Source organism: Bufo bufo, chromosome 4 (assembly GCF_905171765.1).
Source record: "Bufo bufo chromosome 4, aBufBuf1.1, whole genome shotgun sequence".
In the NCBI taxonomy this organism is placed as follows: Eukaryota; Metazoa; Chordata; class Amphibia; order Anura; family Bufonidae; genus Bufo; species Bufo bufo.
This window is the reverse complement of record NC_053392.1, coordinates 122,387,950-122,402,164: the sequence shown is the minus strand read 5'-3', so window position 1 is coordinate 122,402,164 and position 14,215 is coordinate 122,387,950. Positions and strand designations below refer to the sequence as shown.

Here is a 14,215-nt window from a genome sequence, read left to right as displayed (position 1 = left end):
CGGGGCGCTCCAGAATGACGTCAGAGCGCCCCATGCGCATGGATGACGTGATCCATGCGATCACGTGATCCATGCGCTTGGGGCGCCCTGACGTCACTCTGGAGCGCCCGGGGAGCCGCACGGACGGTAAGTATGCTGCTTCCCCGCTCCCCGCTACACTTTACCATGGCTGCCAGGACTTTAGCGTCCCGGCAGCCATGGTAACCACTCTGAAAAAGCTAAATGTCGGCTCCGGCAATGCGCCGAAACGACGTTTAGCTTAAGGCCGGATCCGGATCAATGCCTTCCAATGGGCATTAATTCCGGATCCGGCCTTGCGGCAAGTGTTCCGGATTTTTGGCCGGAGCAAAAAGCGCAGCATGCTGCAGTATTTTCTCCGGCCAACAAACGTTCCGCACCGGAACTGAAGACATCCTGATGCATCCTGAACGGATTTCTCTCCATTCAGAATGCATTAGGATAATCCTGATCAGGATTCTTCCGGCATAGAGCCCCGACGACGGAACTCTATGCCGGAAGACAATAACGCAAGTGTGAAAGAGCCCTAAGTGGTTGTCACTGCTGGTGAATTGGTGTGCCGTTCCTCAAGTCCATCACATTTGGCTACTCCATTATATGATCCATCAGAGTCTGCAGGAAATGATGAACTAACGCCATATTCTGCATGTGTTGTCCTTGCTCCCTGGAAGACAAAGCATTAGTCAGATAAAAGAGCAAGTAAACCGTGACATTTTACATACACTCATCAACAATGAAAATGCAGCACTAACAAGGACAAGCCATAAGGTTATGTAAATCGAGGAAGCAGCGGGTGTCACTAAGATCTGCAGATCAAATTTTCAAGCACCTAGCTCCAATCTGTGGCATGTGCGAGGGGCATACAGGTTGGATTGAAAGCAAGTTTTCTTAGTCAGAATGCTATTATTTTCCCTTATAACCATGTTATAAGGGAAAATAATAAAGATCGGGTCCCCATCCCGATCGTCTCCTAGCAACCGTGCGTGAAATTCGCACCGCATCCGCACTTGCTTGCGGATGCTTGAGATTTTCACGCAGTCCCATTCACTTCTATGAGGCCTGCCTTGCGTGAAAAACGCAGAATATAGAACATACTGCGATTTTCACGCAACGCACAAGTGATGCGTGAAAATCACCGCTCATGTGCACAGCCCCATAGAAATGAATGGGTCCGGATTCAGTGCGGGTGCAATGCGTTCACGTCATGCATTGCACCCGCGCGGAATACTCGCTCGTGTGAAAGAGGCCTAACTGCATTTTTTTTTTCGCGCATCAGTTCTGCATTGTGTGAAAAACGCAGCATGTTCTATATTCTGCGTTTTTCACGCAACCCTGGCCCCATAGAAGTGAATGGGTCTGAAGTAAAAAAAAAAACACATTGCATCCGGAAGCAGGTGCAGATGCGTTTTTCACTGATGGTTGCTAGGAGATGTTGTTTGTAAACCTTCCGTTTTTTATCACGCACGTGAAAAACGCATCAAAATGCACTGCACTAGAGCAAAAAAAACTGAATTGAACGCAATCGCAGACAAAACTGACTGAACTTGCTTGCAAAATGGTGCGAGTCTCACTGAACGCACCCTGAACGCATCTGGACCTAATCCGTCACTCTCGTGTGAAAGAGGCCTTACCTTATATGAATGGGAGCGGTAGAAGCAGCCAAATGAGTGTTTGGCTGTCTCTGATGCTCCTATTCATTTCTAAAGCAAGGACAGTGCACCCTTGTGCTGCTCTCCGGCCGTAACAAATATGGATCCCCTTGTTTCAGGAGGAAACATACTCACCAAGCTTATTTTTATGACTTCATAATTATAACTCATTAATGGGTTATAAAAGTAAAAAAGGGTTTGTTGTCTGACAACTCCTTTAAGCCGAAGCTAAGGACAAAGATACAGAGGTGAATACGGCAAAAAATTCATATCCTATGCCTGTACTGTAATATACTTCTGGAATCACAACAAGGGTTTGGCAGGTTTCAGGATATTGATCAGTATCAAGAAATCGGACAATCCCTTTAAATAACAAAGCACTTGTAGACAATGTAAGTAGCATACTGCGCAGATGGACAGCACCCAGAATCAATACTATGAGCATCATAGAGATGCTCTTTATTAAAGAGCTCTGCCTGTTGCCAGATTCCCTGTAGAACATTAATGGTTGTTATCGTGAGCATGTCCCTATCTTGGTACAAGGGAAAATTACAGTCAAACTATAATTATGTAAAGTAGGAATAAGGAACATCATTCACTATATGTCATATGTGACGGCAATCCTACCTGTAATAATGGTGCTTCCTTCATAGTTGAAAGCACAGGAGAAAATCTCATCCGAGTGCCCCTCGAGTACCTGAACGCACTGTCCGGAGTGCGGATCCCAGAGGCGCGCCGTCTTATCAGAGCTAGCGGTTAAAATCCGGGTACCCTGAGCATTAAAACAAATCTGAAAAACAAAATAACAAAGGGTCAATGTACAGGAGTCTGATATGCAGTACGAAGTCCAGAAAAATTTGGGAAAGGTGAAATACATTGCGACACCAATTGTCTTGTTTCACTCTCCTGTCTACTGAATTCTGCCTGACTCCAGATCTGAACCTTTGCTGCCTGCGCCTGATCTCGGTACTGATCCTGAGCTGCCAGCCCTGACCCTTGGAATTATTAGCATTGCACAAATTCTGCTAACCCTGACCTTAACATGTCCCTGACTACAGTTTTGCCTGACCCCTTGGTGTTCCACACCTTTGTCTTTTGACACCCGTGGGTAAGCAGTCCACTGAACAGAGACTACTCCAGGAGGTAGCAGCCTGGTGATTCCCCTGCAGCAGAGTCCAGAAATCCCTGTAGAGGGGTTAAATAGTTAAGACCAGGGGGGCTAGTTACATACACCCTTAGAAGTAGCCCCAAGTTAAATCTCTTCAGCGTACAGAGCAGATCCACATCTACTTTGTATCTACCTATATATCTATTGCATATCTAATATCTACCCACAGTATATCATAACTTTCTATTGTTTAGGTCGTTGGCTTTAGGATTACAGCACAGTACTGTTAAGGTCTCTACAGGGTACGACTCAGAACTGTTTGCTCCTGCCTGCTCGTCAGAGGAGGTGAAAGCTGTATTTACGTGTGCCAATCATCTCTTCTGTATGGGGACCAGCGATTGCTACTGTGATCGCTAATCCCCCATAGAGAATAATTGCTTCTGAGAAGCAGATCATTGCTTACAAATGTTCGTTCATCAGGTGAAAGCATTGTTGAAGCGGCCACATAAATCAGTGTTTGTGGGCAGAGGATCGCCCTGCGTAAATGGCTGTCCGGACACAATGGGGAACATTTATTAAGACATTTTAGACTTCTTCCCCGCTCACGCCAGGTCTAAAAAGATGGAGTGGTGTGGGAGGGGAACAGGGGCGGTATGGCCATAGACCTTACAGGGAAATTTCCCAGTGGGCTGATGCCCATGGGGCCAGCCAGTGGAAGTTTTTTGGGGACGTATTTTGTGCCGCTGGCAGTATTTTGTGATGGACTGTGGTATTTGTCTCTGTTGGGGTGGTAGAATGTGCCACAACATGGTATTGTTGGCCCTGCCTTCCATCAATTTGGACCCAACTACAAAACGGGGCCACTTTTCGTATTTTTTCTAGAGCCACTTTATGTTCCCAGTCCACCCCTGGAGGGGAAGAAGTTACAGATTTTGCAACAACAATGCGTGTGCTAGATACCGTATATGCCACAAAAGTGGCATATATCTGTTGGTAAATGACCCCAATGTTTCTCTGTGGGGACAAGAGATCACAGTAGTGATTGCTGGTCCCCATGCAGAGGAGATGATTGCTGCATGTAAATGCAGCTTTCACCTCTTCTGATGAGCAGGCAATTATCAGGAACAAACAGCTGGCTCGTGTGAAGGGAGCTTTGGCGGTGTGCATCAACGATGGTTTCACCCGATGAATAAGCTCTCGCTCATTCATCAGGTGATCAGCTGTATCTTTACCCAGGGCAATTATTGGGAATGAACGTTCCTAGGAAAGCTCTTCCTCGATAATTCTGCAATCACTGGTCCATGTAAAGGGGCCTGAAACTGTGGGGGCATTTTTCCATGGTACTTCGAGAGAATGTCACACTTGTCAAACCACCAAACAGAGAGGACGGGCCTGCCTCAAAAAGTCAAAGCTTTTATTAATACATCTCTGTTGATGGTCCATCCCTGAACATGCTCGAGGCGCCGCTCATTCCTCCATGTATACCTAAGTTATACATAATACAAGCAGATAGTCGCTGTCTAACATGTGCTGCTGACTGCTCAGGAGGAGGAGTGGGTGAATAATTGATAATGGTGTGGTGAGACTAGTGGGTGTTATACAGTCATCCCGGACACATCTAACAAATCTGTGAAAGCCAATACATCATCTGCACACATCCATATTTAATCACCAGTGCATAGGTGAAATCCACTGTAGCAAACAATGAAGATTTTATACTGATCCCAACAATGACATATGTAGCTCTGCTACATCCCATAACAGATAGAATGTGGCCTGGGTAGCTGGAAATATTCCATGAAACAAGATGCACAAGGTGCAGCTTCACAGGCCAGACTTAGAGACACTCGCATGTGCTGGAATACATAACCCCTTGTGTAACTAACTTACATACTGATTTATTGATGTATTTCTAGCCTCTTAATTCTGGCAATTAGATCATGTGACCCCCCCAATGAAACTCGCTGGAACCCACATTACCTGCTGTGTGGACAGGAAGTGCGTTTTTCTATTCATCCCTATGACAGCATCTAAGTCAGTCTCATAGGAATCAATAGAGAAACAAAGGAAGGGGGGACAAAAACTGTTTTTCCGGGAGTACCTCTTTTTAAAGGGAATTTGCCATTTTTGACCACACCAAACACCACTATAGTCCTGAGGCCGAAAGTTAGGTCATACCTATGTTGACGATCTATTGCTGGACAGATTTACTAAGACTGAAAAGTAATTCAAAGTAAGTTGCGACAAATTTATTAAGGCTCAGGCCTAGTAATGGGCTTATCCAATGATTAATGTAAAATACAAAAATCAGACATCATACAGTACATGAAAACGTCTTTCTAACAAAGCTAGAACCAGCCCTGTACCTCACATGGATCCAGAGATCTCCACATTCATTGCTCTGCTAGATTTATATCAAGCTGAAAGCTCAAGGGGAGTGACTTTTCTGCTGCAGATAAGGGGGCGTGTCTCAGCTCTCCCTATCACAGCTCAGGGGACGTGTCTCAGCTCTCCCTATCACAGCTCAGGGGACGTGTCTCAGCTCTCCCTATCACAGCTCAAGGGGAGTGTCTTTTCTGCTGCAGCTAAGGGGGCGTGTCTCTGCTCTCCCTATCACAGCTCAGGGGACGTGTCTCAGCTCTCCTTATCACAGCTCAGGGGAGTGTCTTTTCTGCTGCAGCTCAGGGGGCGTGTCTCAGCTCTCTCTATCACAGCTCAGGGGGCGTGTCTCAGCTTTCCCTATCACAGCTCAGGGGGCGTGTCTCAGCTCTCCCTATCACAGCTCAAGAAGCAGTTGAAGGATGAAACTGAGCATGTGCGGCCTTCTCAGTGAGCAGGTCAAAGAAATAAGAAAAAATAAATAGCAGGTGGCGCTGCACAGATATATTTAATTGAATATCTCAGTGGCTAGGCTAAATATTTAATTACATGCAATTACAAAAGTATTCAGATCCAGGTGCTGGGTTTGAAAACTGTAGAATATTTTTCGTGGGACAACCCCTTTAATGAATTTGACACATTTTCTGCCACCATAAAACCAGATGTTTGCCAGATATAAACTGGCATAGATTTTAACTATAATTGTATGCCAGTTTCTGGTGTAAATTATAGTCAATCTGGTGGCCTGTGGGAGACCACTCCTCTCCAGTTAAGCTCTACTCCACCTACTTTTCTTGCTACTATTCAAAAGCCTGAAAAGTCACAAACTATAGAAAGGATATGATGGGTGACTCTTTAACGCCATAAAAGTTGCAAAACACCAATGATAAATCTGCCTATCTAGTGCCATACTGTAGTGAGTTGCCAAGTGTCCACTTGGCTTTCTGGCAGACTTCTGCTGGTTACGAGATAATTAGACAGCCTTAGTAGTACAGGCTGAAACAAGAGCTATATACAGCACTTCAACCTGCTCTAACTCAAGCTAGATGACCAGAGCCACAATCCTGGTTTTGTTTTAAATGGAACCTGTCTAGAACTTTACACAGTCCTCAGGTTCCCTTTAGGCCCCTTTCACATGAGCGAGTTTTCCGCATTGGTGTGATGCGTGAAGTGAACGCATAGCATCTGCACTGAATTCTGACCCATTCATTTCAATGGGTCTGTGTACATCTGTTTGTCACGCATCAGTTCTGCATTGCATGAGAATCACACCATGTTCTATATTCTGAATTTTTCACGCAGTCCTGGCCTTAAGGTCCCTTTCACACGGATGATATGGATTGGCTCCGGATGCGTTCAGGGAAACTCGCACCATTTTGCAAGCAAGTTCAGTCAGTTTTGTCTGTGATTGCGTTCAGTTGTTTGTTTTTTTCTGCTCCGGTGCAATCCGTTTTGATGCGTTTTTCACGTGCAGGAAAAAAAAATAATTAAGGTTTACAAACAACATCTCCTAGCAACCTTCAGTGAAAAACGCATTACATCCGGTCTGCATACAGGTTACATCCGGATGCGAAGCGTTTTTCACTGAAGCCCTCATTCACTTCTACGGAACTAGGGCTGCGTGAAAAACGCAGAATATAGAACATGCTGCGATTCTCACGCAACGCAGAACCGATGCATGAAAACAACGCTCATGTACACAGACCCATAGAAATGAATGGGTCAGGATTCAGTGCGGGTGCCGTTTTCACTTCACGCATTGCACCCGCGTGGAAAACTCGCTCGTGTGAAAGGGACCTAAAGCCGAGATTGTAACCATGATCTAACCTGAGCTAGAGCCTTTAGTAGCAAAGCATTCCTGAACCAGGGAAGTGTCTTGGTTTCTTGGCTGCTCTTGAAAGACAGCTTCAGTGGTCTCCTGCGTAATACTGCATGCTAACTAGCAGGAGACCACTGGAGCTGTCAATTAAGAGCAGAAGGGAGGGTTTGCAGGTGAAAAGTCAAGACACTTCCCTGGTCTGAGAAAGCCCCGCGAACATGTGGCAACTCATTGGCAAACCGTATGTGAGTGATTAAGTCTACTTTCACACTGGCGTTTTGGCTTTCCGTTTGTGAGATCCGTTCATTGCTCTCACAAGTGGTCCAAAACGGATCAGTTTTGCCCTAATGCATTCTGAATGGAAAAGGATCCGCTCAGTTTGCCTCCGTTCCATCTCCATTCCGCTTTGGAGACAGACACCCAACGCTGCTTGCAGCGTTTTGGTGTCCGTCTGATGAAACTGAGCCAAACGGATCCGTCCTGGCACACAATGTATGTCAATGGGGACGGATCCGTTCTGACACACATGTAAGTCAATGGGGACGGATCCGTTTTCACTGAGACTATCTGGCACAATAGAAAACGGATCCGTCCTCCATTGACTTTCAATGGTGTTCAAGACTGCGGCTGTATTATCTGAACGGATCCGTCCGTGACGGATCCGCACAAAATGCGGGTGTGAAAGTAGCCTTAAACGTCTGGGATTCTCACAAACATGCTGCACTACAATATAAGAACAGACATTTTATCATTAATATTCACAACCTTTCAGAGAACAGACATATTAGCAAGGCGATGTCACACTCGGCAGTTACTGTCTTAATCATTTGCATAGTGTGAATAGGAGTTAAAGGGGTTGTCCAAGATCAGGCTCTATTCACAAAGTATATTTGGCATGTACGGCCTGTGCTTTAGGCCCACCAGATGCCAAAAGTGTCTTTTTGTACACGTCAGTATACCTTGTTTTTGTGCTGTATAATATACATTTTTTGTTATAATTGTGATGCATTATGAGAATGTACAGCACAGAGGTACTGTATACACTGAGCGCCTGTAACAAAATGTGAATACAGCATTTAAAGGGTTACGTAAGATCAGTGGTTGTCCGACCAATAAGACCCGGTACTAATCTATAGAAGGTCCGACCTCTGTCCTCCATCCCCAGTTCTATCTCAAAGTTTTAGGAATTAGCAGCTCCATACAGAGCAGCCATCGAGTCGGGTAGGGGTGAGAATACCACATTCTATGAATCGGTGGCGATTTGACTGGTCGGACCGCCAACAATCTGTTATTCGTCTTCCCCTATCTGGACGAGGATTAGAGAACAACCCTGACCTGGGCAGGAACTAAAGCTCCATTTTAGTTTTCAGAGACGTATTACTAAAGAGCAAACTTACCTTGGAAATCTCTCCGTCGTGCCCCTCCAATTTGGCCAAACACTTTCTGCTGGCGGCATTGTAAACTCTGCCCGTCCCTGCAGGACACAGAAACATCAGGTGTGAATATTGCCCTTACAGACCAAAGTGTACAATGCGAAGACTAATAAACCCACATGTCACTTTAGTTTTCAACGGCTGACGATTGTATCAAATGATCCTAGCCTTCAGCCAACGATCAATGGAAAAAATTACCGTAATCCCTAAAAAAAGCTTTCCTGGTCCCGCTATCAGCAAAGTGCCAGAAATTGTACGTAATCACCATATAAACATTCGAGGAGCACTTGACTCAGATGGAAGCAAATAAATGAATGCCGAGAACTGAACATGAGATACGTTAGTCACAATGTACACGCTGTCCAAACAGCCGCATGTGCATGACATACACGAAATAAATCACCTTGCACTCAATACACATCAGGTTACCTCACCTATGTACTTCAGATCCAAACACAGAGGGATCAGGCTTTGCACAGCCTCCACAGGTCATGCAGCTTCCAGGCACTGGCACGGAATGAGGCTCTCTGCCCTGTCTTTATCCCCACAGCAAGCTACACATGGGTTCATCTCAGGCTAGGGGAAAATGGCAGGAGTGGAAGGGAATGGCAGCTCCCTCTACCAACCATTCCATAAAAATCCAGGCTTATGAAATACCATGAACTAAAATGCCTCAGCAAGCTACATTTTGCTGGATTCTTTTACCTGACCCATCTGAGCATTCTAGGTGAGATATACACACCCCCTCCAGTATTTTACCATACACAGTGTTACAATATTATATAGAGTATATACTGCACTGGTGACATTAAGAGCTATAGCAAACTTTTAAAAGAACTTAAAAAACGTTACTTTTCGACAGTTCCTAAATATAGAATATTTGCAATAGGCAGGCAAGAAAGGAGATTACAATGTGCGTTATCAGTGACTTAAAGGGAATGTGTCAGCAGAAAATGACCTATTGTTTAAATCACGTTTCTATGTTAAACCTTTTTTTTTTTTAAAGAATTCTGCAGTTTTCGCCCTGGCCAGTAAGCCTAGTAATAGGCGCCACTTCTTGGTCTGTACAGATCACTTTACTGTAGTTATCTGCTTATCATTAGAGGGGGGATTGGAATGACATATATCACCTACATACACCGATAACACAGGATACACCATTTCACAGTAGGTGACCGTGAAAGCTTACCAGCTCCCTCTTGGCCTCTGCACTTGTCACAAAGCATGCCTAGAAAGCTCTCCGACAGAAGTCAATGAGGTCCCCTCCTGTCTATTGTCTCTATGACCCATGTGGCTGCTGAAAAGCAATTCCTGAAATGCTCTCTAAATGCTGTTAAGAACAGCTCAGGCAAGATGGCCGCCCCATAATAATGTTCCGGAAATAGAATTAAAAAAATCTGCAGTCATAATATAAAAAATAAAAAAAGATTAGGGAAAAAGGATATGTGTCGCTAATTGGTTTTAACTGGCAGAAAACTATTTTGGCGACACTTTCCCTTTAATTCATTTGTAATAGCGCCTTGGAGAATGCACAGGTCAGCCTCTCCTATACACAGCAATCCGCTATTTTGTGGCATTCTCCAGTTTGTGACCTTGTCTTCACAGTCATATATAGTGGACAAAGTGCATCCTGGCTCAGTGAGATAACAGGGCTGCTGCAGGTATCGGGCATATTTCAAACGTCTCCTCCAGGGCGCGAGCTGCTCCTTGCAGTGGCTCCATTTTGGCTTCAAGCATGTAATCTGAGGAGTTTTCCAAGACTTGTAGGTCATCAATATGAGATCGATGGGGGCCTCACGCTGATCCTGGCACCGGAAACTATGCAGTGGACGGGACCGGAACAGAAGGTTTAGTGGCCGTAGCAGGATACTGAAATGAATGGGAGCTGCAGTACGTCAGCACCGGAAACTACACAGTGGGTGGTTAGCCTGGGTGGTCAAGCACAGAAGATGATACATGTCTAATTGGTTAGGTGGCCATTCCAGCCATCTTCCTCTGTACCTGATGATTACAGAGAATTTCAGAATACATTTCTGTTAATTCCTTGGCTGGACATTGGCCTAAAATCCACAGGATAGGTAATGAATGTATGATTGTTGGGGGTCTTAAGCCCCCCGTTCCTCCTCACTGAACCACCACAGTGAGGAGGAGTTTCAATGAAGTGGTAGTCACACATGACCCCTGCCACGTCATTCAAGGTCTATGAGGTCTATGGTCCTTGTCACTTTCCCAAAAAGTGGGCCTGGGATAGTTGGGGCTTGGCACGAAAGCATGGCCTCTGCAACACAGTAAATTATAGCTCAAATGTACGCCGGTCCAGAGATTCACCTCATTATGGCCTCATGCACACGACCATGTTTTTGCATTTTTTGTGGATCGTATGCAGACCCATTCATTTCTAAAAAATGCAGACCACAGACGGTTGTCTTCGGTGTGCTGTCTGCATCCCCTCGGCCGTTCTTCACATTATAAGGCCTCTTTCACACGAACGTGTGTGCTCCGTTGCCGTATTGCGGACCACATTTGCGGATCCGCAATACACGGATGCGGACCCATTCACTTTGTCCTGTACTTCCGTTCCGCAAAAAGATAGAACATGTCCTATCTTTTTGCGAAAACGGCCGGATCGCGGACCCATTACGGTGAATGGGTCCGCGATCTGCTGCGGCTGCCCCACGGACGGTGTTCGTGCATGGCGGCCTGCATTTTGCGGGCGGCAGCACAGCCACGGGGCACACACGTTTGTGTGCAAGAGGCCTAAAACGTGTCCTATTGTTGTCCGTTTTGCGGACAGGAATGGCCATTTCTATAATAGGAACAGAGGAAAGTGCAGGACGCACACAGCCAGTATTCTATTTTGCGGATCCACAGCTTGCAGACTGCAAAATACATACAGTCGTGTGCATGAGGCCTGATTATGAGGCTCTGAATAAATTAGGCACATCTCACTCCAGCGAAAATTACATCAAGACTGCAGTATGAAACGCCAGCCTTGTTACATTTACCGCAGGGAGAATGACAGAGATAGCGGCGTGCTGTAAGGTAGATACTGATGAGGTTTCCCGAGGGTAAAAGTCTGTTCATACCCAAGGATTAAACATTTTTAATATGAAGCAATGAAAGTAGACGTAGACTGAAGCCTGTAGGAAGGACGTTTTTTCAAAGATGAGCGAAGCGAGCTTCGTATGTTACATCCGAAGTCGCTTCGTTTAAAACTTCTGAGTAATGGTGTACGGAGATCCGTCTCTGTACAGTGTTAGAATGTATGGGTTCCGCTGAGCCGAAGTTAGTTATTCGTTAAGCCACGCATGACTTCTTTGAATAACTTCGGTAATTGATTTTAAAACTCGCAACTGAACTTGGCTCCGAGGTACCAGTCGGTTTCAAGTTTTAAAGTAGTTTTAAAAATCAACTACCGAAGTTATTCAACAAAGTCACGCACAACTCTGCAAATTAACTTCGGCTCATAGGAGCCCATACATTCTAATACTGTACAGAGACGGATCTCCGTACAGTATTAATCCAAAGTTTTGAACGAAGCGACTTGGGATGTAACATCCTAAGCTTACTTCGTTTATCACTAAATGTTTTTCTTGCTGTCAAGAAAGTACCTTATTTTAGGCATAAAGGTACGGCTACACGGTGTCGCGGACAGAATGGGAGAGTAGCTCTGATCCCACAGCAATGAATGGGATTGCTGAGCAGTGCTGGATTTCTTGTGACTCATGTGGCGATCCTATTCATTTCGATGTGATCGCCGCTATCCTGCGATCCTGTCGGCGACACTGTGTAGCCGTACCCTAGATCTCCCCACTGCTGTGAATAGACCTTACCATCGGCTGAGGCTGTGGCAACCAGCTGTCCAGTGGAGTCGAATGCAACGTCTAAAACCTCATCTTCATGACCGCTCAGGGTTGCCACACATTTTCCACTCAGAGCATCCCAAAGCTAAAAATGAGAAGCAAAAAATATATAAAAAGTTCAAAGCTTTATCATATATAAAGTGTTTTATATAAGGACAAAAACAGAAATGAAACACAGATCCATCCGTACAATAATATAACATAACGACCATGTCAAGATTTTCTCCACCACAGATTTGGGCAGGAATCCACAGTGAATCGGCTGCAATATTACCAGATTTTGACATAGATTTCAACCTATGTATTGCAAACCCCAGCCACATGTACGCTGCTCTGATTCTATGTGGAATGAGGAAATCTGAGGCAATTCCTTCTCATCTGAAAGTAGCCTAAAGGTACACGTCACATACATTATCTAAACATATCAAGAAAACCAAGCGGCAGAAAACAGACCTGAACCTAATGGCATCCATGCTTGTATTTATGCTTCTTTCTCAACATGCAAAGAGCAAAAGTTGTTAAAAGAAGGAAAAAAATAAATAAAATCATGGCCAAAATGGTGGTGAAAGCAAACACCGTGAGCAGTAACTGGCTTAAGCCTTAGATTTTTAAAGTGACCCTCCAGTTCTTGAAAAACACTTCACATTAACTGGGGAACGAGCAAAACATTTACTTTTCAGCTGCAGATCTACCAGCTCCTGGGCTCTTCTTCTACCTTCCATGACGGCAGCACTGCTTCACTGACTACCTGATGCACACTGTGCCACTGGTAGTCAAAGACACTATCTGCTGCCCTTGGATTGGTCAGCATTGCTCACATGAGCAATACTGGCCAATCAGAGGGCAGGGCTGAACAAGCAGGAAGTGTTTTGGACTACCAAAGGCACCAGGAAGCCTGAGGAGCAGTGCAGCCATCTTGGATGACAGAAGAGGAGCCTGGAAATGGGTGGATTCTTCATTCTCCAGTTAATGTGAATTATTTTTCAAGAACTGGAGGGTTGCTTCAAAAATCTAAGGTTTAAAGGAGTAGTCTAGTTGTAAATCTGGAGCATAGAGGATAACTATTAGATCGTTGGGGGCCCTACCATTGATCACTAGAATGGGAACCACTTATCCCTTGGGGCCCCCATGAAATGAACAGAGAAGCAGGTTGAGCATGCCACTGGGAGCCCCACCAATCACTAGAATGGGAACCCGTACCCCTCGGGGCCCCCCGAAATGAACAGAGAAGCAGGTTGAGAACACTGCCGGTCTATTAATCTCTACGGGAGTTCTGAGTACAGTGCTATTTCTAGTACTCCCATAGAGATGAACAGAGCAGAATTGTGAATGCCCAACATGATGCTCCGTTCCTTTTTGGGGGGACCCCAAAAAGGGGCACAGGGTGATTCTTAGTGGTGGTCTAATCGTTATCTCCTATCCTGTTGATAGGGGACAACTTGTCAAAACCGAAATACCACTTTAAGTCGACTCCGACTTATAATATTTGCTTTCACCATCATTTTCTTTAGTTTATGCAAGAAACTAAACCTAACACCCGGGATATCTCACTGAAATGTATGCTGAGGTACATCTTATTACACACTTGTATCACCTGACAATGACTTCCCTCATGGCTGGCTTATCAGTACATTTTAGAAATTGCCACCACAACTAGTACTGTAGTCAATACAGTTATTATTAGTATTGATGAAGCCATAATATGAGTTCTGTTCGAGACGTGAATTGCATTTTTTAATGAATTAAGTAAACTTTTCAAGTTTCATGATGTTAATATTGCATACAATAGGGTCTATCAGTCCACAATACCTTATTATAAACATATTCCCAAATACCTTTCTTTAGTTATAATAAGTCATTAGGAGAAATAAAATGGCCGCTGTCCTATTAGTACACACAAAAACTGCCCTAGTCACACAGCAGGACAAGTTACTTCACAACACTGA

General features: G+C 44.8%; 1 protein-coding gene across 1 annotated transcript in view; it reads right to left on the bottom strand.

Annotated features, from left to right (window-relative positions):
* Positions 1-551: 551 nt before the first annotated feature.
* Positions 552-14,215, bottom strand: part of DAW1 (dynein assembly factor with WD repeats 1) — a 50,395-nt gene continuing 36,731 nt past the window's right edge. The window contains exons 10-13 of the mRNA XM_040431007.1: positions 12,240-12,354; positions 8,371-8,447; positions 2,295-2,457; positions 552-682 (exon numbers count right to left, since the gene is read on the bottom strand). Coding sequence (XP_040286941.1) covers positions 648-682; positions 2,295-2,457; positions 8,371-8,447; positions 12,240-12,354 — 390 coding nt within the window. The 3' untranslated portion in view covers positions 552-647. The remainder of the gene's footprint in view (positions 683-2,294; positions 2,458-8,370; positions 8,448-12,239; positions 12,355-14,215) is intronic.